At 32.4% G+C, this 24,937-nt stretch overlaps 1 protein-coding gene across 2 annotated transcripts; it reads left to right on the forward strand.

Moving 5' to 3' along the window:
* Positions 1 to 464: 464 nt before the first annotated feature.
* Positions 465 to 23,462, forward strand: LOC122147567 (F-box and WD repeat domain-containing 11-A). 2 transcript variants are annotated; one of them, XM_042770607.1, is made up of 14 exons: positions 466 to 619; positions 5,998 to 6,102; positions 8,557 to 8,625; positions 10,296 to 10,515; positions 12,754 to 12,940; positions 15,196 to 15,286; positions 15,384 to 15,521; positions 15,601 to 15,719; positions 18,320 to 18,569; positions 18,659 to 18,777; positions 19,210 to 19,320; positions 19,441 to 19,519; positions 22,201 to 22,365; positions 23,362 to 23,462. In XM_042770607.1, the coding sequence occupies exons 1-13, from the start codon at positions 473 to 475 to the stop codon at positions 22,360 to 22,362; spliced, it is 1,797 nt and encodes a 598-aa protein (XP_042626541.1). In that variant the 5' UTR covers positions 466 to 472; the 3' UTR covers positions 22,363 to 22,365; positions 23,362 to 23,462. The 2 variants fall into 2 exon arrangements, with proteins under 2 accessions (XP_042626542.1, XP_042626541.1); XM_042770608.1 differs by lacking the exon at positions 5,998 to 6,102 and having other exon boundaries at positions 465 to 619.
* The last annotated feature ends 1,475 nt before the right edge of the window (positions 23,463 to 24,937 follow it).

The following is a 24,937-nucleotide window of genomic DNA, read 5'->3' on the forward strand; positions in this document are numbered from 1 at the left end:
TTATGGATAGTAAAAATATAGTTACATAAAATATAAAACTATTATTGAAATAGAGTAATATATCATTAATAATATTATTTTAGAGGTTATAACAGAAAACTAAATTGTGCAATTGTAATTAGTTAATTATTTTTATTAAATAATGGTATGTTTCATGGTATATTTCACTTTTTGTAGTATTGTCAACATATATATATATATATATATATATATATATATATATATATATATATATATATATATATATATATATATATATATATATATATATATATAATCTATTTATTTATTTATTGCTGAACATTTAACCATATCTATTCCTATTTTCCAGTGTTTGCATTCCAGTGTTTGCATTTAATATTATCTAAAGATTACCCAAACAATGAATCAGCATTGTAACTAATTTAAAACAACTGGACTTGTTTTATTAAGTGTGGGTTTCACTCTGGCCTAGGACTCTTATTCTGCTGTAATGTCGGTGTGGCTCCATGTTTTGTGGGCGTTTGTTATTTCTCTCTTCGCTCGGTTTCACGGACAGGTTTCCATTTTCACGGTTGGCTTCAACCAGAACAACAATAATATGGATCCGGACATCGAGGACAAAACGCTGGAGCTGATGGTGCGTGCGGAACAACACACACGACACGGTCTGAATATGTGATGCTCGCGCTGGTGCGGATGTTTATGTTTGTTGTAACGCAGTGTTACGCGGGCTAGAGAAGGAGGAGGACAAAAACACCGCGGCGGCCCGAGCAGATACAAAACACTCGGCTGTTATCATGTTGCGCTGTAAGGATTGATACAAGTTTTGTCATTAAACCGACTTTTCGCTCATGTTTTGACGAGTGTGTCGCGTGTGGATGTTGAGGTTTGCGTTCGCTGGTCATTGCGGCACCGCTGCGCCACAGCACGCGTCGTATATCACAGGCGTCATGCGCTTTATATATCATACACATATGCACTTGACCAGGTGTACACAGTCTGTTTGTGAATCTAATATCACATACATATGCACTTCATGAGTCGTGTATAGTGTACATGCGCGGTATATGTGTGTGAGTCGTATATTAATTAAATGAATATACGCGTTTGATACATCAGTTATATTCGCTTCTTATAGTTATTAATATGTATATATGATTCATACAGTGTATACGCGTTTGATAGGCTAGATCACATTGCCTGTATTCGCTGTACTCTTTTTTTTTTTTGAGCTTCATTTATCACACGAGTTTCATATATTAAATAATGTGTATATGCCGCATGTAGATTATGATTTTCATATATTAAACAATCTGTATGTGTTTCACAAATCACATGCAATCTATATGTGCTTCATATATTAAATAATCTGTACAAGCTTCATATATAAAACAATCTATTTGCGCTTCGTATTTCACATTGTCTGTATGAACATATGTAAACAATCTATAAGCGCTTCCTATAACATTTTGTCTGTATGAGCTTAATTTATTAAACAATCTATATGTGCTTTACAAATCTGATGCAAAATATATTTTCTTTTCATACATTTCATCTAGTCTATGCTTCATATGACACAGTCTACATGTGATTCAAACAGTGTATGTATATGCAATCTATATATCACATATCGTCTATTTATGCTTAATTTTTCACACACTATATAGTCTCAAATATCACATACAGTCAATATGTGCATATCTAAATGTGGAATCCAAATATACAGAATCTGTATGTGCTTCAATGCCCTACACAACCTATATGTCATTCATTCACTATGTAAACAGTCTAATATGTATTTAATACCACTTATATGTGTCCTGGATGTTTATGTGCTTCATTTATCGCAGTCTTTGTGTTTCTTATAGGGTAAACTCTATATGTAGTCATAATGTGCTTTCTATAAGCATCATGTGTCACAAAGTCTATTCATGCTTATGACATTGTTCACTTTGCATAAAAAAACATCTAAAAACAAATGAGTAATTAGTAATGTTTATGCTATTCACATTTATGCATAGTTGAATCTCAGTGTAAACGATGCACAAGGGGCTGTAACCACTAACTAGTTCAGTCTCTCTAGACCTGTCATGATTATGCTAGTCTTGATCTGGGGTCATGTTAGGTTGAGTTTAACAACAGGCTCTCTGTTAAAGGCCAGCTGCCTGGAGACACAGTGCCTGGTTTGTTTTGAATGGGATTTGGAGTTTTGGATGCAGATCTATGAATGGTTATTATTAGTGCGAGGTCTAGTAAAATAGTAAAACATGAAATGGCCAAAATATGTAAAGGGATATTTTACACAAAAATGAAAATGCATAATTTATACTTAGCTTTGTTCTAAACCTGTATGCGTTTCTTTCTTCTGCTGAACACAGAATAAGATATTTTGAAGAATTTGGGTAACTAAAGAGTTTCTGGCCCCCATTTTTCAGTGTTACCAGAATTTCTTCTTTTGTGTAAAACAAAGAAACGCATACATGTTTGGAACGACTCGAAGGTGAGTAAATTATGACAGATTTTCATTTTTAGGTGCACTTTCCCTTTTTACGGTTTTAATAACTTATCAAATTAGCTGTGTTTTAATACATGTTAATTATAATAATATTAATAGTTTAAATTATGCATATATGTGTGTGTATATACACACACTACCAGTAAAATGTTTGGGATCAGTAAGACTTGTAATGTTTGTTTAAAGAAGTCTCTTCTGCTCATTAAGGCTGCATTATTTGATCAAAAATACAGGAAAAAAAAAAAAAATCTTGCAAAATGTTATTACAATATAAAATAATGGTTTCTATTTTAATATACTTTCAAATATAATTTATTTCTCTGTCGTAAACCTGAATTTCCATCAGCCCTTACTCCAGTATAAAGGTCACATGATCCTTAAGAAATCACTCTAATATGCTGATTTATTATTAGAATTATCAATGTTGGCAACAGTTGCCAAATATTTTTCGGGAAACTGCAATACTTTTTTCTGGATTCTTTGAGGAATAAAAAGTTAAAAAGAACAACATTTATTCAAAATATAAATCTTTTCTAACAATATTAATCTTTGTTATAACTTCTTAACAATTTAACATATCCTTGCTGAATAAAAGTTTTAATTTCTTTCCAAAAAAAAAAAAAAAAGAATAAAAATTTACTGACCTCAAACTTTTTAACTATAGTATAAATTGTTAGAAAAGATTTCTATTTTAAATAAATGCTCTTCATTTTAACTTTTTATTCATCAAAGTATCCTGAAAAAAGTATCACAGGTTCCAAAAAAATATTAAGCAGCACAACTGTTTCCAGCATTGATAATTCTAATAATAAATCGGATTATTAGAGTGAGTTCTTAAGGATCATGTGACCTTTATACTGTAAGTAATGGCTGACGGAAATTCAGCTTTGCGACAGAGAAATAAATTGATAATCAGCATATTAGAAGGATTTCTGAAAGATCATGTAACACTGAAGACTGGAGTAATTAAGCTGAAAATTCAGCTTTGAATTGCAGGAATAAATTAGATTTAAATGTATATTTAATATTTATTAAAATAGAAAAAAACGTTATTTTACATCATAATAATATCTATCTATATCTTTAAATTTAAGGTTTAAATAACCAATTTCATCAAACTAGCTCAATGTTTTAGTAAATTTAAATAAAAATATGAATTTAAATCATTAAATATATTAGGGGTGTGACGAGACACTTATCCCACGAGACGAGGCGAGACGAGATTTTTAGACTTTTTTTAAAGAAATCCTCAATGACTATATATTTATCGGAAAATAGTATTTTATTCAACTGAAAAACATAAAATGCAAAAAATGTAGAAGCATTTTGAAATCACCTTAAACTTCTATTATATATATCTACATAATATAATATATCTATAATATGCAGCAATAAACAACATGTAAACTAGAGCTGCACAATTCTGGATAAATTGAAAATCATGTTTTTTTATATATAAATTGGAGATCATGATTATCTCACGATTCTAAAGAAAAAAGATTAGAAAACTAAACAAAATAAAATAATTTACTAGTTGTTTTGATGAAATGTTCATTGCTTAAGTCTTTAAAAAATATATTAATTTGAACAAAATAAAACATAAATAAATAAATGGAGTCAGTGTCTCAATTCATAAAGACTTGTTTCACTATTGGAATCTCCTGAATGAATGATTCAATGACAAATACTTTTTTTAAACGGGCTGTTGTCACCACCTGCTGGAGGAAGAGTGTAAGCATTACAACACGTACACGTGTTTAGATCATAGACTGTATAAAAACATGGAAGTAGTGTCCGTGACGTCACCCGTAGACTCCTGAAGAGCGTTTTTGAAGCTCAAAGTGTGCAGAGCGGGCCGTCGCCATCTTGGCAGAGTGTGACTGCGTGACTCTTTCGGATAAATGAAAATGGGCAAAAAGGCGGGAGCTGGTTGCTGAAGCCACGCCCACCTAGCTCGATGGCAGTGTCAGCAGCGGCAATCCACCTGTCACTCAAGTGGCCACGCCCTTAATTACGCAGAACTTTAAGGCTTAATATAATTTAAACGGATGAGTTATAAAAAAAACTCAAGCCCTTACAGTTGTCATGAAGGGCAAAATTAGCTATATAGACCAAAATAATTTTTTGAACCAGGCTGTAAACATGTTTTTTTCTGCTGTAAAGTTGGGCATTTTAACATGGGGAGTCTATGGGACTGATTGCCTTTTGCTGCCAGCCTCAAGCGGCCAGTCGATGAATTGCAGTTTTAGTCACTTCCGTGTTTCGATACTTTCGTTTTGAATGCTACTGTAGAGAATAAGTGTTTATACCCAAACTATAAACTTTTATCTCAGTACTTATGCTAATTAAATGTCTGTAACACAGAAATCATGATGTGTGATTGAAAAGACTTTTTGAGTTGCTCTTTCTGGATCAGCAGCAGCCTGAATAATTCATTAACATGGGCAGCGACAAAACGTGCTTCTCACGCTCCACTGACACTCGCGATGTGAAACAGTTGTAACAGACATAGCTGAATCGTTGTCTTTCAGGAATAAGATTGCTTGTGTGTTTGAATTGAGATTGCAAACTTTAAACGATAAATTGTGCAGCTCTAATGTAAACTGCAAATTGTTTTGTCACGTTCTCACGAGACCAGCCGGATCTCGCGGGACACATCGGATCTCGTACCACGAGATCTCGTCGCATCCCTAACATAAATATAATCAATCTAAATAAATTATGAATATATATTCATAATTAAAACAAATTTTAATAAAAAAGAATAATAATTAAAATGGTTTAATAAATAAATAATAAATAAGCAGTTTACCATCTTTAAATTTGACTTCAGACTTCATTGAGTGTCATGAACGAACACAGCTCAGCACAAGAGCATGAATGTCTCGAGTGTGTAAAGTTTGTGTGTTCACACATCCATACTCTTAACTAGTTCTCTTTACTAGTGCAGAAGGGGAGGAGCCTATTAGACCACTCCCTCTTCCCCCCTCCGCCTACTCATAATTGTGTTTGTTGGTCCATGTAAATCACTGTCTGCAGGAGTGTGTGTGTGGGTGTGTGTGTGTTGCTCACTGTTGCTCTAATACTGTTTTTTCCTCTCACTTTCCTCACTGACTCTACTCTTCTCTTTTTCACACTGTTTCACTTGTACGACCTTCACGTCACTACTGTTATTTGCATGCTTCTTTTTTCTTTCTTTCTCACTCATTTTTGTTTTGTTTATTTTTTTCTATGTTTGTTTGCTTATTCCTCCTCTTGTTCATTGATATGTTCATTTTTTCTGTCTTGTCCTTTGTTTGTTCTTTTCTTTCTGTCTTTCATTGTTTTCCTCCTTGGTTTATTGTTTCTTTCGTTTGTCTTTCTTTTGTTGGTCTGGTCTTTTGTTTGTTCTATCCTTCTTTTCTCTCTCTCTCTGTTTTGCCTCCGTTCTTTCTTTTATTATGGCATATTCCCATACTATTCCCTTCTACACTCTCTCTCTCTCTCTCTCTCTCTCACAGTGTTCTTTGCCTCGTTCTGTCTGGCTGGGTTGTTCATCGGTGGCAGAGAGTCTGTGTGCTCTCAGATGCCTGCAGAGCCTCCCGTCCTCCCGGGCCCACAACCAGGTTCTGCTCTCCTCTTCTCTTCTCTCTGCTCGTCTCCACTCCTCCCGTCTTTCTGTCCGTCTCATGCACTGGATGTGTGTATGTGTGTTTGGCTTCTTGTCTCTAGATGCGATTGACTGATATCAAAGTGTGATCTTTAAATTTGTAGATGTCTAAATTTACTGAGCTGTAGTTCAGTCAGTATAATTGGCCTATATATATATATATATATATATATATATATATATATATATATATATATATATATATATATATATATATATATATATATATATATTATATTTTTTTTTTTTTTTGTCAAAAACAGAAAAGGAAATGCTTGCAAAAAGGAGTGCATGTCTTTCTTTTGCCCCCCCCCCTCTCTCTCTCTGCCTCTGTGTCTGCTTCTGCTTGTCTGTCTGTCTGTGTCTGCTTTAGTCTTACCATCTCATATTTGATCTTTTTTCATTGCGAAACATTGCATTAAACACATGCATTAAGAGTTTATTAAACACAGCAATCCAATTTTAATCAATCCTAAAGTGCCCCTGATAGTATTTAGTGTCAGGGCCATTTTATTTAAAGTAAGTGAGTGTGCATTAATTTGATCAAAAGTGACAGTAAAGACATCTTACAAAATTTTTCTATTTCAAATAAATGCCTTTCTTTTGAAATTTATATTCATCAAATAATCCAGAAAAATAAAATGTATCATGGTTTCCACAAAAATATGAAGCAGCACAACTGTTTTCAACACTGATAATCAGAAAGGTTTCTTGAGCAGCAAATCATCACATTAGACTGATTTCTGAAGGATCATGTGACACTGAAGACTGGAGTAATGATGCTAAAATTCAACTTTGATCACAGGAATAAATTACATTTTACAATATAATCACATGACCTTTATTTTACATTGTAATAATATTTCACAATGTTACTGTTTTTACAGTATTAATAATTTCAACCTTTTGGTGATTGATTACATAATCTGAGAGAATATATATATATATATATATATATATTATATATATATACATTTTCTTTTTTTTTTTTTTTCAGATTAGAATTTTTTCATTTGAAAGTGGACATTTCACTCTCTATAGATATATTTTTGATGTCTGTAAGGCAAGTACACACGGAGTTTCGCACTCAAGTTCACAGAGGCCGAGACGGCAGAAAGCGCATCCTGTTTGCTTTCATTATTTAACAAAAGTGCAATGTTTTGTTGTTATCGTGAGTAAACACAAATAAAAGTATAGGCTTTACAGATTTGAAAGATGTATTTCTCTTATCCGTATGACCAAAAAGACGGATTATTTTTTCATGCTGCGAATGCGCAACTGTTCAGCTTTTACACTTCGCATAGACACTTGAATAGCGCACATTTTTCTAGATTAACATTAGATTGACATTAACATAAACCCAGCCATTAATGATCTGTCATGGACTGCATGACCTCACTACTTCCTGTGGATTTTTTTTTCTGCGACTAATAAAATTATGGTCGACAAGGCCTCTTCTCGTCGACTAGGGGGCAGCCCTAACTAAAATATAGTATAACTAAACATTTCATGCCAAACTCACATTCAGCTGGCAGCTCATAGTGTTGAAACAGACAATCGGTATTGTTTGTTTGTGCTTAGTTAGTTGATGATGTAGCTAGTTGAAGTGGTTTTCCACACTTGAACTGAAAGAACTGACTTCATACATTCATTAAATCCACCAAAATACCGCCTGATTTAAAGACATTTAAACTTCAAAAATAAAACTAACATTAATATTTTATTCTACTACAGAAATGGTCAGACATTTCTATGTGTGATATATATATATATATATATATATATAATCTACTAAAAAAAATATAAAAAAATACAAATATATAAATAAATCACTCAAGCATCATGCATTTAACACTCACTTTAATATTTTATTCTACTACAGAAATGGTCAGACATTTCTATGTGTGAATGAAGTCACTCAAGCATCATGCGTTTAAGAAGGGATTTTAGTGAGCAGTGTGTGTATTTACATCAGGTTTCACTTATCTTTGTGTTTCACTGTTTGCTGTGTCAAAGGTGCACATGCATGTACATGTGTGTTTTTTTAACCCTTTATGTGATTAAGACTGCTTAAACACACCAAGCTGACCAGTCCAATTAAAGCAACAGTTCAGCCATAAATGAAACTCCGCCCACTCGTCCTTAAACTCCTCCCCTCCCGCATTTATGTTCTTTTTGTGATGGTTGCAGTGGAACTGACAGAAGATTCAAAGTTCTCACAGACATCAGATTAGAGGTTATTGAGAGCTGAATCTGTTTGTTCATGTTTGCCGTCTCTGTGTGCATGTTAACCTGCTTGTGTTTGAAATGTTTTACCCAGAATGCACTATTCAGACCGATTCTTTACCTGTTTTTCAGTCAGACACATGATTTCCACCTGTCGCTCTCTCTCTTGTGTGTCTCTCTGTAGAGCATGACGGTGATGGAGTCACAGAATAACACAGATGACCTCTCACCAAAGAAGACAACAGTGTTTAAGGTGTGTGAGTGAGAGAGTATTCATAAATTAGTGTGTGTGTGTGTGTGTGAGTGAGTGAGAGAGATATTTACATTTACAGGGGCTAGTCAGTGATTTTTATTTCCGTCCGAATCCCCAATATTCAGAAATTAGGTTTTTCTACCACCACCACATAAAAATTCCCAGCTGAATTCTACCTGCTGTTGACAAACACCAAGGTCATGTGGTAATTTAATGGCCCTCCGAGTTTATAAAAAGAGATCAATTCAAAAGCAAAATACGGTAACTGTTGTGCTTCACTGTAATGTGTGTGCATTTTAAAAATAGACTTTTATTTCTAAAATGCTGAAAGTGTTTCTAAGAATAACGTTACATCACCGCTCCACTACAGCGAGTGGGAGCCGAGAGACAACAAAATGTATGTTTGTGGCTCCAACAGTTATGCAATACATTTAAGTAAAATATTTATTATTTACTTATAGATAAATAACCGCTTACACGGCTAGTTTTACTAGTTGACCAAGTAGTAGTTTTTTTTTTTTTTTTTACTATCATCTCTATATATTGCAATACATATTTTAAATAAATATAAACAATTTTTATCTTTATATTTTCTGTTTTATTTTTCAAAAATCTGTCATTATTTACTCACTCTCATGTTGTCCCAAACCTGTATTAATTTCTTTCTTGTGCTGAGCACAAAATAATTAATTTAATGTTAATAAAACAACAAAAAACAAAGAAAAATATTACTCAATGCTTGTGACTGAAGAACCTTAATACAGTTGCTTTAATAAGAATCAATGTGTAATTGAAGTGTTTATGTATTTGTTCTTATTTTTTAATAACAAAGATAAAATAATGACAGGGATTTTTAATCTTCGTTCACTTTGGCCAAAATGTCTGCCATTGTTTTGTATTTTATATTTTATTACATTGTAAGGCTTTGTTTTTAAAATAGGGAAACTAATTTGGCTGTACATAAAAACATGAATTGTGATTTTTTTCCTGAAATTTTTTTAGTGATATTTTTGCCATATCGCCCACCCCATGTTAAAATGCCATTGATCATTTGAAAAGTGCAAGACAGTAAAACTATTTAAACCATAGTGTATACATTTTCCTATTATAAAATAAGATATATCACAAAACCTGCTTCTCCACCAGGAATAAACTGTAATATGAATTTATTTTTTTTTTTTTTTAATATACAATCAAACTTTGGTTTGAACTGTGAAGCAGTGTAATTTTAGTATCATTGAGATAGTATTATAAAGCAGTGTAATTTTAGTATCATTGAGATAGTATTATATTTTTTGTTAATATTTTGAATAAGATTAGAATAGAGTTTTTTTTTTAACTTTTAGTAATTTTATTGTTTTTGGAATTTTTATTATTTTAAATATGTGTCTAGTTTTTATTATTATATATATTTATTTATTTACATCAATTAAAACTAAATTAATTTAGTACATCAAAAAAAACTAAAACAAAATCAAAAAAAATAATCAACTATATAAAATAATAAGCTGTTTTTATATTTTATTTATTTTAACTTTATACAGCTATTTCAAGTATTTTTTTTATGGTTTTAGTTTGAGTTGACTATAATAACCCTGATGTGAAGTCAGTTTTGGCGTGTCTGTGTTCTCATTTTCATTCAGCCGCTGTCTGATTGTCTTTGTGTCCAGTTCGGGAACGGTTCAGTGGCAGGTTCGAGGAAGAGGACGTCACAGGGGAATTTCGAGAAAGAGAAAGATCTGTGCATCCAGCTGTTTGATCAGTGGTCAGAATCGGATCAGGTGGAGTTTGTGGAGCATCTGATTTCTCGCATGTGTCACTACCAGCACGGCCATATAAACTCATACCTTAAACCCATGTTACAGAGAGACTTCATCACCGCGTTGCCAGGTAACTAACTCACACATAAGCACATGTACCTTAAGCCTTGGCTACAACAGATCCTCCTACTCCAGCACATGCATTAGCAGAGTCAGAAATGTGAGTGTTGCAAACACACCAGACAACACCAACCACATCACTTAGACACGCATCTGACAACATGTACTGCAGTTTGTTTGTATGCTTGTTTTTATGTGATGTTTAGGGGAGGGTAAATATTAAAATTGCAGATAGTGAATGATGAACCAACGTGCAATCAAAGTAGAAGTTAGATCAAAAATGTAAAAATATGTGTAAATGGTTCTACAGACATTTGCAAAAAAGGCATTTATATAGATGTTGTGGTCAGATTTTAGCCCTTAAAGGATTAGTTCACTTCCAGAATAAAAATGTTCTGATAATTATTCTGTCTAAATATACTGTACAAACGTGACGTACATTCACATCAGATGTTAACTCAGTGGTAGAGTTGCACTCATGGAACAATGTACTTATTCGCATTCACAAAAGTACATTATTTGCAAGTGCTTTAAAGCATTGCTGGCTACACATTTAATTTGCGTGCTGTTCTGACATGCACTTTTACTGACCGCATACACATGAAGTGCGCACACCCTAAAAAAGCCTGTCAAACAGCTCCTGATTCCTGGACTAAGTTATCTTTTGCATCTGATTTCACTGATACTGTCAAAACACACAAGGTTTACATAATAAACACAGTTGGCTATGTCTACAGTGATAGTAAACACTAGAGAGAAAAATGAATGCGTGCCTGTATATTAGACTCGTGCAGTTCTTAAAGAGACAGCAGACTGATAGTACTAAACATGCTGCTGCTTGTCAATAAAGGGATACTTCACCTAAAAATGAAAATTCTGTCATTATTTACACAGAAAGCAACTTATTCCAGTTTAAAACAGCTTAAGAGTGAATAAATGATAACAGAATTTTAATTTGTGGGTGAACGATCCCTTTAATGTTAATAAAACAACAAGACAGAGAAAAATCTCACTGCTCTTGACTGAAGAACTTTAATACAGTTGTTTTAATAAGAATCAATGTATAATTGAAGTGTATATAGTGTTTTATTTATTTGTTCATTCAATTTCTTTAATGCTACTGTTAAATACACCTACTGTACCTGAAAATTAAAGCACTGTTTGTTTTATTTGTATATGATGTGTGTTTGTAATCTGTATCTTTGTTCTTATTTATTAATAACAAACATAAAATAATGAGAGTGATTTTTTTTTTCTTCGCTCACTTTGGCCTAAGTGTCCGCCTTTTTTTTTTTTTTTTTTTTTTTTTAAATAGGGAAATTGGTTTGGCTACACAATTTGACAAAGAATTGTGATATTCCTGAAAAATTTGTTATATGATATTTTTGCCGTATCTCCCACCCCTAATTGGTTATATAGATTTATTAAAAAATACTACATACATGCATACATATATATTACCCCTTCTTATTATAATTATTTATTCCTCAAGTGTTTTCATTGGTTTTTAGCATAGATTTACTTGTAACCACAAAATATTAAATAAAATATCATAAAAATATTTTATTCTTTTTTAGCACTGCCTTTACAGTTTCTTTATTAGTACTGTCCTATTTAATTAAATGATATATTAGGTTTTTACCTTTTTTAGCAAAAATAAAATTATAATAAAGAGAGACAAATCATATATATACTTGTAACCTTGTTATATATATATATATATATATATATATATATATATATATATATATACACACACACACACACACACACATACACACACACACACATACATATATATACATACACATTTCCTCAAATGTGTCTGCTGGTTTTCAGCACAAAAAATTTACAACATTAACAGGAATGAAGTATAGATATAATTATATAGATATATTTTAGGACCCGGAGTAGCCGCTGCTTCTGACCGCGCTGCCATCTTGGTCATCTATAATTGTTTTTTGATGTCTGTATTTATGTAGCACCGTGGTCCTGTGAGGCACGACATTTCATTCCACTGTATGTCCCCGCATGTAGCGGAATGACAATACTTTTTGCAGATTCTGAAAGGTGTATGTAAACTTGGGACTGCTACTGTATCATGTCATGAAATATAAAATAGTGCCTCAAATAATCAGTTTTGAGGAAGATCTCTCAATTAATCTCTTTCAATATACATCAGGTTCTCTATAAAATACAGTAAAACAACAAAACTACACTAACTCTCACTGAATCTCTTTGTCTGTAGCTCAGGGTCTGGATCACATAGCGGAGAACATCCTCTCGTTTCTCGACGCTCGTTCTCTGTGCTCTGCTGAGCTGGTCTGTCGAGAATGGCAGCGGGTCATTTCAGACGGGATGCTCTGGAAGAAGCTCATCGAGAGGATGGTGCGCACAGACCCGCTGTGGAAAGGCTTGTCAGAGCGTCATCAGTGGTAAAAACACACACAGACGCTCATTTGCTTTGTTACACTGATCAAATGTGTGTAAAGCTGTGCAGTCTTTTTTAAGCTCTTGATTGATGTTGTACAAGACAAATACAAAATTATTAGCCATGTACTCCACAAGAACATTATATTAAACAGAGATATATATTTAAAATATACATGTGTATATATCAAAATACACAGAAAATGCATACAGTGTCTACATATTTTTTTTATTTTTTTTTATTAAGCTTTAATTACTTAGTACTTCAGTTAAAGCTAACCTAAAATGAGAAATGTTGACTTTTTTTATATTTTATTTTATTTCAAGTAATGATTTTTTTTTTTATGTTTTCATTTTAGTTAACAATAATAATACAGCTTGGTAACCATTGTATAGGTAGGATGATATTAAAATGTATTGTCAGTTTGTCAATACAAACAAACCCAGAAATGCATGTGATGATTGTGATTAATCACAAGCCCCGTCAATCCTGTGGAGTTATCGATATAATTTGACAATATTTTAAGTGTGTATTTGTGTGTAAAATGTGTTGTGAATTATCAGTTAATCATGTATGTAATGAAGGTGGTGGCTGTACATTCTTTTTCAATAGTTGAATTATTAATTAATTAATTAATATATTTATTATCTACCTATACCACGGTTACCACACAGCATTATTATCATTAACTAAAACTAAAAACCTAAAAATAATAACAATGAATTACTGCAAATTAAATAAACATTACTTGAAATAAACTAAAATTAAAATTTATTTCCACTTATTTTATTTCAGCTAGTTGCATTTAGTTTAAGATTGAAGTACTAAATGAACTAAAACTAAAACTTAAGAAAAATTATATATATTAGTACTGTCAAAATTAATTTTTACACATGCTATTAATTTTTTCAGTTTAACGCATTAAAAATATTTATTAATTATTAGTATTAATTAACGCAGGGGTGCAGCTAGGGCTGGCCACCCCACTCACAACTGCTGCTTCTATCTCTTTTTTTTTTTTGTTTTTTTTTTTTGACAAGGCTTGCTTTTATTTAGATGCAGACCGTCTTTACAACTGCATCAAACAGGAGACTTTTCAGACGTGTACTTCAACTACTCCTTAGTGCCAGGCGTTAGTCAAAACGAGTGAAGAAAAGGTACAGGTGACGAGGGATCTTCCGCAGTCAGATGAGTTGTTGTCAGGCCGTATGTCAGTAAAAACACATTTTCCTTTCCTCTCCTTTCAGCCGTTATATTGTACTTGTATCACGTGCTCTTCAATTGCACACACAAATGCAGTGACGTGCGCTGTACATATTTGCATATTAACGAGAAAATGAAACTACGAGCATGCAAAGTTATGTCATCAGTTAAGTCATGAAGTTACCAAAAAGGTGATTAAAGCTGCCATAATGACCTAGTCTGTTGTGATTGGTCTACTGCGTACAGCGCGTGTCAGATCCGTGTCATGTTCAGCAGTGGCAGCTCTTAAAGTAATAGCGGCCAAAATAACCTAATAACCAGCTCCTTTGATGTCTGTTAATTTTGAATTTAGTGTTTGATAACTTGATATTACATTTCTGTAGATTTCCTACTTGCTGAAGGGCACCAGTAGCTAAATATGACATTTATTATAATGGGTTTATGTGAATTTTTTTTTTAAGTTCACTTAAATTAGAAATTGTTATTTTTTTTTAAAGTCTAATAAATGTTAAAATTGATAGCTCTCAATTATACTGTAATTTTAAATGGCTATAGTCAATGGTTAAATATTGGTAAAAAAATAAATAAAATAAAATTTCCTAGAGTAGTATTGGTATCAGTGATGCTCGTCTTCAGTCATGAAAAGAAGCCATTAAAAAATATACAGTCTTTATGATGTTTCTACATTAATTTGAAGATTGAATGTGAAATTATTGCAATATAAAAATATATTTAAAAACTTTAATATTAGGTGGGATTAATTGTGATTAATTTCAGAAAATCAATTCGTTTTTTTAATCGATTGACAGCACTAATACATACATATACACACACACACACACACATATATATATATAACACACACACACACACACACACACACACACACACACATATATATATATATATATAAATAAATAACTGTATTACATGTAAATCTGTTAAACAGTTACTAAAATAAAATCATGATGAATCATTATAACCAGTTCAGAAACATTTGGGTTGTTTAACCGTTGCTTGATTCTGATTGGTGTTTTTCTTGTTTTTCATCACCAGGGAGAAATATTTATTTAAGAACCGAACAAACGAGGTTCCGCCCAATTCATACTACCATTCACTCTATCCCAAAATTATACAGGACATTGAGGTGAGCGTCTGTCCATTCAATTACAATCTCATCCATCCGATTGCCTTTTCTTCCACCCATTCTTACAGTCTCCTGTTTCCTTGTTCTGTTTGTTTAGACTATTGAAGCGAACTGGCGTTGTGGACGTCACAATCTTCAGCGGATTCAGTGCCGGTCAGAGAACAGTAAAGGTGTTTACTGCCTTCAGTATGACGACGACAAGATCATCAGCGGCCTGCGAGACAACTCCATCAAAGTACCTATCTGTCTGTCACCGTGTCTGTCTGTCGTTCTGTGTGTTGTGGTGATTGTCACACTCTCTCTGTGTCTGTCAGATCTGGGACAAACAGTCTCTGGAGTGTCTGAAGGTCCTGACGGGTCACACTGGTTCGGTTCTGTGTCTGCAGTATGATGACAGAGTCATAGTGACGGGCTCCTCTGATTCTACTGTCAGGTATGTACAGATACTACAGTGGCATAATTGCTTACAGATTTTACTCTACTGTTCAAAAGTTTGGGGTCAGGTTTTTAATTAATACTTTTATTCATCAAGGATGCATTAAATTGATCAAAATTGACAGTAAATACATTTGTGATAGTAAAGACATTTACATTTAATCATTTAGCAGACACTTTTATCCAAAGCGACTTACAAATAAGGACAATAGAAGCAATCAAACCAACAAAATAGCAACAAAATATAAGTGCTGACAAGTGTCTTTTAGTCCAACGCAATACACGTAGCAAGTTTTTTTTTTTTATTATTCATTTTTTATAATAAATAAAAACGAATAAGAAATAGATAGAAAAGAATTGGATGGAGCTAGTGTTCAGTTATTATTCAGGGTCCAGTTGTTATTATTATTATTATAAAAAAAAAAAAAAAAAAAAGATTTTCAATTTGAATACATGCTGTTATTTTGAACTTTCTATGCATCAAAGAATCCTGAAAAAAATATGTAGCATGGCATTTTTACAAAAATATTAACATAATTAACATAATACAACTGTAAAGCAGGGTTATTGTATAAAAAAAATAAGTTCTCCTCAATTGAAAAAAAAAAAAAAAAAAAAAAAAATATATATATATATATATATATATAGATGTGTGTGTATATATATATATATATATATATAGATGTGTGTGTATATATATATATATATATATATTAGTATATATATATATATATATATATATATATATATATATATATATATAAATCATATTTTTATTTTGTTGAGCCTGATGTACTAAAATAACTTACACATATATATTATTTAATTTAACTTGTAAATGAAATTGAAATGTAATTAGAATTTATTTTATTATAAACTAAACAGTAAAACAGAGCATAGTTTTTTTTTTTTTTTTTTTTATCAATACACATTTTTTTTTTCCTCATTTTCACATTCATCTCAGTTGATTTCTAAAAATCTTTATCCAGTAACCATGAACAGCTATAAAAGTCCTTTGTCTAAAAGTATGAGAATCCCTAAGCAGGAAAACAAAAATATGATGTGCTGCAAATCTATATTAAGTAATTGGTTTTAAATGTTTCACACACATACTGCCTCCAGCTGAAGAATCTCCATGGAAACAATGACCTCACTTCCCTAGAAGCCTTTAAAGCTCCGGCCGGAGTTTGTGTGTGTTTCTCTCACCTGTGAGAGTTTGAAGGAATGAGCTGTACAGCTGCATAAATCAGGTTTACGTCACTCCGAGTGGAAGCGCAAACAGCCGGACGTTTAACACCTGAAGAGGGAAGCAGCTTTGTAATGTGATCGTGTTTAAAAAGCATTAACACATCAGTTGGCCGTGTTCAGCTCGAGCAGGATGTTTGAGCTGCTGGTGAGGTCGTTCACATGTAATTTACAGTCCATCTGTGATTTGCACCTGCTGCGCTTATTAATTTATGCCACTAGAGTTTTGCCTCTAACTTGGTTTGTTTTAATAACAGCTATGCCAGAAGAGCATAGCAGTTATTACAAGAGATATTTAGTACTTGAATTGTTGTAGAAATAGTGTGGGCATCTATTCTTTTGTTTTAAGGAAATTCTGTTCCACCAAAAATTCAAAAGGATGCATTAAATTGATCAAAAGTGACAAAACAGATTTATGATGTTACAAAAGATTTCTATATCAAATAAATGCTGCTCTTTTCTTTTCTTTTCTATTCTTTTTTTTTTTTAATCAAAGAATCCTGAAAAATTTAATGTATCAGTTTTTACAAACATATGAAGCAGCACAACAGTTCTCATCATTGATAATAATCAGAAATGTTTCTTGAGCAGAAAATCAGCATATTAGAATGATTTCTGAAGGATCATGTGACACGGATGCAAAAAACAAAAATAAATAAAATCAAAAAAAAAAAAAATTCTACAGTTATTTGAAATTGTAATAATAATTCACAATATTTAAGTTTTTACTGTATTTTTGATCAAATAAATGGTGAGCATGAATAGAATAGAATAGAAAAGAAAATAATAAAATTCTCACTGATCCCAAACTTTTGTAGAGCAGTGTCAGTGAGAATTTTTCCCAATGTAATGTTAAATATTTTATTATAAACATTAGAAATGGACAGAAATTTCTTTAATCAGTACAAATTTTGTTGCTGTTTTCTTAGCGATTCTGTCTTAATGAATATCTGATGATAGAGCAGGTAAAAAGGGATAATGTAAGATACATAGATACTATTAAGAATTTTTATTAATGTTTTTAATTAGTTTTTATTTTTTAGATTTTCTTTTTTCCTTTTAATTTTATTGAAAAAAATATGTAGTAATCTGTAATCTTGTGTTTTTGTCCTTTATAAGTTTTCATTTTTTTATTACATATTTTACATTTATATTTCAGTTTTAGTTTAGTAAATCAAGTTAAACTAGATTTTTTTTAATTAATCTTACTTAATTTATTTTAACGTTTATTTTATTTCAAGTAACAAAACTTTTTTTTTTTTTTTTTTTATGGTTTTAGTATTACTTTTAGTTAACCATAGCCTCCCTTATGTTAGTTGTGCACAAGCTCATATTTATCTCTGTTTCTCTCAGGGTGTGGGATGTTGTTTCTGGTGAGGTTCTCAACACTCTGATCCATCACAACGAGGCGGTTCTGCACCTGCGCTTCTGTAACGGTCTCATGGTGACCTGTTCGAAAGATCGCTCCATCGCTGTGTGGGACATGGCGTCTGCAACTGACATCAGCTTGCGCCGTGTGTTAGTGGGTCACCGCGCCGCCGTCAACGTGGTGGACTTTGATGACAAATACATCGTGTCTGCTTCTGGAGACAGAACCATAAAAGTGAGTGGGTGGGCGGGGCTTTAGTAATGGGTGATTGGCAGCTGTAGTGTGATGATTATGTAGATGAAGGATCTGGTGAATGTTTGCAGGTTTGGAGCACTAGCACGTGTGAATTTGTACGAACGCTTAACGGTCACAAGCGCGGCATCGCCTGTCTTCAGTACAGAGACAGACTCGTGGTCAGCGGGTCCTCGGACAACACCATCAGGTTTCTTACATTTAATTGTTTACATTTATTTAATTATTATTTTAGTTTATGTATTCATTTTATTTTATTTTTGTATATTTCTTTATTTAATTTTTGATAATTACGCTAAAACCGTAATAATTTCTTTATCAATACACAAAAATGCTATTTTTTGGTCCTTGACTCATCATTTGAGTTTTTATTTTTTGTATTCCACTGCAAAAAGAAATTAATGCAGGTTTGGAGTAAATTATGACATAATTAAAATTTCTAGGTGGACTAACCCTTTAAATGCTCTATAAAAGCTCTTAAATTTTTGTTTTGCAGTGAAGAAAGAAAGTCATGCAGGTTTGGAATGAGTAAATGTTGACCATTAAAATGTCTTGTTGAACTAACTCTGTAAATACTCTCTAAAAGCTCTCAAATCTTTAACATATGTTTGTGTGTGTTCAGACTGTGGGACATTGAGTGTGGTGCTTGTCTGCGTGTGCTGGAGGGTCATGAGGAGCTTGTGCGCTGCATCAGATTCGACAACAAGAGGATCGTGAGCGGAGCATATGATGGGTGAAAACACACACACACTCATTCACAGCACCATCTGTTTCTGACAGGCCGTTCATCTGTGAACCTGGTTAATAACGAGCGGCCATAACTTACCCTCACATTCTCTCTCTTCTTCTGCAGGAAAATTAAAGTTTGGGATTTACAGGCAGCTCTGGATCCTCGGGCCCCCGCCAGCACATTATGTCTGCGTACACTTGTGGTGCGTGTGAATAAAATAATGCCATCGTCATACCTATGTTTTGTGAAAAAAAAACAATTTTTTTTGGTTTGTTAAATTCCTATTAATAATTGTTTTGTCACATTCACATATTAGTAAACTGAACAGCTACAAGAGGTCACTGCAAGTTTATTTATCCTGCTAGTTTCCTTAAACAGTTTGAAATAATCATTTAGTTAACTTATATGGAAATTTGTTAAATATAATTCATATTTCTCAGTTGCCCAGTGCTATTTTAAAGACAGTTTGCCAAGCTGCATGCTACTAGAAATACAAGTATTAAAAACACAGGGACATATGGGAATGTAATGATGACTCAAATGAAGTGAATTAATTATTGTATACAGTTATTGTTGAAATTGTTCATTGAAAGAACTGCTTCACTAAAATAATTGTATTCCTTGCTGTACTATTAAACAAACTTTGACAAAAACTGATTCACTAAAAGAATCTGATTCCAAGCTATACCATTATATAAACTTTGAAACAAATTGATTCACTACAAGAACTGGATTCCCAAATCTATACACTAAAAGAATCAGATTCCTAGCTATACTGTTAAACAAACTTTGAAACAAATCGATTCACTAAAAGAATGAGATTCCCATACTGATTCCCTAAAAGAATCAGATTCCTAGCTATACTGTTAAACAAACTTTGAAACAAATCGATTCACTAAAAGAATGAGATTCCCATACTGATTCCCTAAAAGAATCAGATTCCTAGCTATACTGTTAAACAAACTTTGAAACAAATCGACTCACTTAAAGAATCAGATTCCCATACTGATTCACTAAAAGAATCAGATTCCTAGCTATACTGTTAAACTTTGAAACAAATCGACTCACTAAAAGAATCAGATTCCCATACTGATTCACTAAAAGAATCAGATTCCTAGCTATATTGTTAAACAAACTTTGAAACAATCGACTCACTAAAAGAATCAGATTCCCATACTGATTCCCTAAAAGAATCAGATTCCTAGCTATATTGTTAAACAAACTTTGAAACAATCGACTCACTAAAAGAATCAGATTCCCATTCTGATTCACTAAAATAATTTGATTCCTATCTATAGACCGATTTCGGTGTTTATAAACAGTGATGACATTTTTTTTGTGGGTGGAGCCTATCTGGTAGCAGAAAATTACAGTTTTAAAGTAGCGATCTATGGAAGCCATGAAATAAAAGAATAAAAAAGGTCATTTTGAGTTTATATGTCAAAATTCTGACTTGTTTTCTCACAGTTCCGAGATTATATCTCACAATTCTGATAACAAAAATCAACTCGTCAAGCTGTTTTTTTTTTTTTTTTTTTTTTTTTCTTCGGCTCAGAATCATGAGTTTATATCCTACACTTCTGGCTTTTTTTTTTCCTTAGAATGGATAAACTCACAATTGTTGAGTTAAATCGAGTTATAAAGTCCAAACTAGGAGACTTGCATTTGCATTGCGAAAAAGTCAGAATTGTGAGATAAAATAGGTCCATGTTATGTAAAATGTTATAGGTTTAAATAGTATTTCATGCTGTGACTGTAGGTGTAATACTTTATGTCCCTTTATGAACTGCGTATGTGAATATTATTTATTGTTTAAGTTATGCTTTAAAAGTAGGGTAATCATAGCAGGTTTCATCCATAATCTGTCTGTTTAAACGTCTGCGTTTAGCTTCAGGTGGCATCTTTGATGACAGTATTCTATAAAAATGATTTGCATTCTGATTCTGAAATCTAAAGGCACATCAATCCATTGTTTCTCTTATTCCATGGATTTTATCCGTTTCCCTCCACTTGTTACCAATGTTTTTCTGCCACCACAATGCGCGCACAGCTGCATGTGACGTACAGTAACTGTGATGTCTACTCCAAATTGATCTAAACTGTTAAACTTTGAAACTAATCAATTCACTAAAACTAATCGATTCAAGCTATTCTCAGAATTGTGATATAAAGAAATCTATGGAAGCCCATTGACTTTTTTTTCTCAGAATTGTGATATAAACTCGAAAATCTTGCAATTCTGACTTTATTACTGGCAATTGCGAGCTATAATGTCAGAATTGCATGATATAAACCCACAATTGCGAGTTATAAAACAATAATTCGAACTTTTTTTCTTGGAATTGCGAGTTTATATCTCGCAGTTCTGGCTTTAGAACTTGCAGTTCTGAGAAAAAATTCTGAATTGTGAAATAAAAATTCGCAATTACCTTGTTTTATTTTTTTTATTTAGTGGCGGAAACGGGCTTCCATAAGAATCAGATTCCTAGCTATACTGTTAAACAAACTATGAAACAAACAGATTCAATAAAAGAATTGGATTCCTCGCTATAGTAATCTGATTCATTGTCAATCAGTTTGTTTAAAAAAAAAAAAAAAAAGAAAAACATTTCAAAAAGAATCTCCCTGTGCTTTTACGCTTTTAGTAAAATTCTGAATTTTGTTTTGTATACATTTCCATGTAGGTTAACTGAATGATTATTTTAACAGCTGAGCAGTTAATACGCTGCAGAAACATGTAGGTACGTCAGTAGCATTGCTGCGTTTACTCCTCAACACCATACTCACCGTTTGTGACAGACCTCTGCAGTGTATCTGCGTGTGCGTTACTGTATGTTTTCATATTCTTTTGTTCATGTGTGTTGTCCCGGTAACCTCTCGCAGGAGCATTCTGGGCGTGTGTTCCGACTGCAGTTTGATGAGTTCCAGATTATTAGCAGTTCCCATGACGACACAATCCTTATATGGGACTTCCTGAACGTCTCCACCAATGGCCAGCCGGAGAGGCGATCGCCCTCACGGACATATACATACGTCTCCAGATAGCAGGTACACACACAGAGGACAAATAAAGCGTTTTCGTTTAGCTTTAACTGTGTTTAATGATTTTACATGTTTGTCAGACAGTCTTTGATTCTTTAATTAAAAAAAATAACTATGTTTAATGATTTTACATGTTTGTCAGAAAGTCTTTGATTCTTTCATTGATACAATAGTGCTTATTTTGTTATATTTTATTTTATATTTATATTATTTATGTATAAATATTAAATAAGTAAATGTTTTTCACTGGGAGATTTATTTATGATTTTAATTTATTTGTTCATTAAATACTTTTCTGTAGTTCAGTGTCATTTTCATTCATGTTGTAATGGTTGTTATATTTATAATTTATTTTTCATAGTTTTGAAAATGCATTTATTAAAATTGTTTTTGTTTAAAATTCTATTTGTTTTTTAGTGTTTATTGTAGTTATATTTTAATATTAAATATCATTATCATATTCATTGGTAATTTAATTTAAAACCACAAAATACTAAATACTATAATCAAATTACATTGTTTAAAATAAATTAAATTCTTTATTTCTATACACTATATTCATATTATATTGTTTATTATAATTTATTGTCTTTATTTTATACATTATTTTGTATTATGTCAAAACCCTAAAATATTAAATCAGAAAACATTTTTCATTGGTAGTTTATTTATTATTTTCATTTATTTGTTCATTAAATACTTCTCTCTCTCCCTATGTGTATGTATATGTCTATGTGTGTGTGTGTGTGTGTGATTGTTTTTTTTTTTCATATTGTTGTGGTTATTATGTGCTGCAATTAATTTGTTTAGTGTTTTTGTTTATAATTCTATTTAGTTTGCATTCATATTATAGTCATATTATTAAAACAATAAAATATTAAATATGAAAGCATTTTTCCCTTGTTTATATTATAGTTGCAATTTATTTTTCTTTCTTTAAATACTTACTTTAAAGAATTATCTAATCCATATCTCATCCATATGTCTGTCTCGTCCATTCAGGTGCCTCTTCTATGTGCCAGTGTGTCCTGGGAGAGTTGAGAGCTGATTGGTTGTTGGCAATGTCCGTCACAGAATGGTGCTTAGGGATCCACCTCCTCTTGGGGAGATGACCGTATAAACTAAAACAAAAAGAACCTACATGTAGTTTCAAAATTGCTTCGCCCCAACACACGCACAACACTAAAGATTTCAATGACACTCACACCATTTTTGGGTTTTTTCAGCCACTGTTCTGCTTAATCTAGGGGGGAAAAGACAAGCAAACAACAAAACACAAAAAAAAAACAAACTACAAAAACACATAAAAACGTATCTTCAAACATCACTCAAATGCCCAAACTAAACTAAAACCTGCAGTACTAATAGCTCATATCCACAAGGGGATCACTGAAGCTAGTCCCGTTGCAACGGGGGAAAAGTGAGCGGTGAAGGTGCATCTGGGAGTGATGTATGGATGAAGGACAGGTAAACGAGACTTTGCGAACTGCTGTGTGAGAGAAAGAGACCTGGACAGTAGCAGACTCTCGCGGAAATGACAGAAAAGTGAGCGGTGAAGGTGCAGGATGTCTGCCGCCTATCGTTTTCATGCCACATCTCTCTTCAGGACCAGGGACACAGGTGTTTTTCAGGAAGACGGCGTGAAGCAGAAGTCCGTCTGCATGCATGCGAGGATCAGCTGGGTGACCATCTGCTCTGATGCCTCTTTCTCATTCGTCTTTAGTTTTTATAATTTTGTTTTACTATTTAATTGGCCTCTTCATCTCTCCTGTATGGTTCTGCTAGGCATTGTATGTCTTTTTAACTCAATCTTCCCTTCTTACTTCATCTATGCCTGCTCTATCATCAAACAAAAAATCTATTTTCAAACAAAATTATATTAAAAAAAAATGTAAAAATATTAAAAAAAAGAGTTTTTTAAGAAAAAATATTGTGAATAAAGTACTTGACCATGGTTAGTGTATCATTCTAAGCCTAAAACATACATACACAAGTGCAAAAACTTGTGGTTCAAATGCATGCATTTTCTTCTTTGCTCAGTTTTTCTCTTTCAGATCAACTGCGGTCACAGCGGAGCAAAGATTTGAAGAAAATCTCCTTGAGCAGGTTAGTTAAAGTTAATTAAGCTGTTGACACGTTTATAAAAGCTACTTTTTTTAAGTCACAGACGTGAAGGAAACTATCGGCTCCTTGAATACTGAAGTTTGTTACTTTCACAGTAATGCAGCTTGTGCAATAATTTGGTTAAGTTTGTTTAACAGGTTGGCCAAGCTTTTCCAGAGTATTTGAGAAATGTGTCCTTGGCAACTAGCTGAAATAAAAATAAGTTCAAGTTTTCAAATTCAAGACATTTAGCTTAAATTAAATTTAGTTAATTTTAAAATATTTTAATCATTTGTACATTTATTTTAATGTTTTATTTTTTTTATTATCTAATTTTATTTTAATATTTTTTTATTATTTTGTCTATTTTATACTTTATTTTAATCTCACTTCATTTTAATCATATTTTTATTGTTTGAAAACAACTGTCTTTTAGAGTATGTTTCTGACTTCAGGCCTTTAATTTTAATAGAGT

This window comes from Cyprinus carpio, chromosome A14, assembly GCF_018340385.1.
Source record: "Cyprinus carpio isolate SPL01 chromosome A14, ASM1834038v1, whole genome shotgun sequence".
Taxonomy (NCBI): domain Eukaryota; kingdom Metazoa; phylum Chordata; class Actinopteri; order Cypriniformes; family Cyprinidae; genus Cyprinus; species Cyprinus carpio.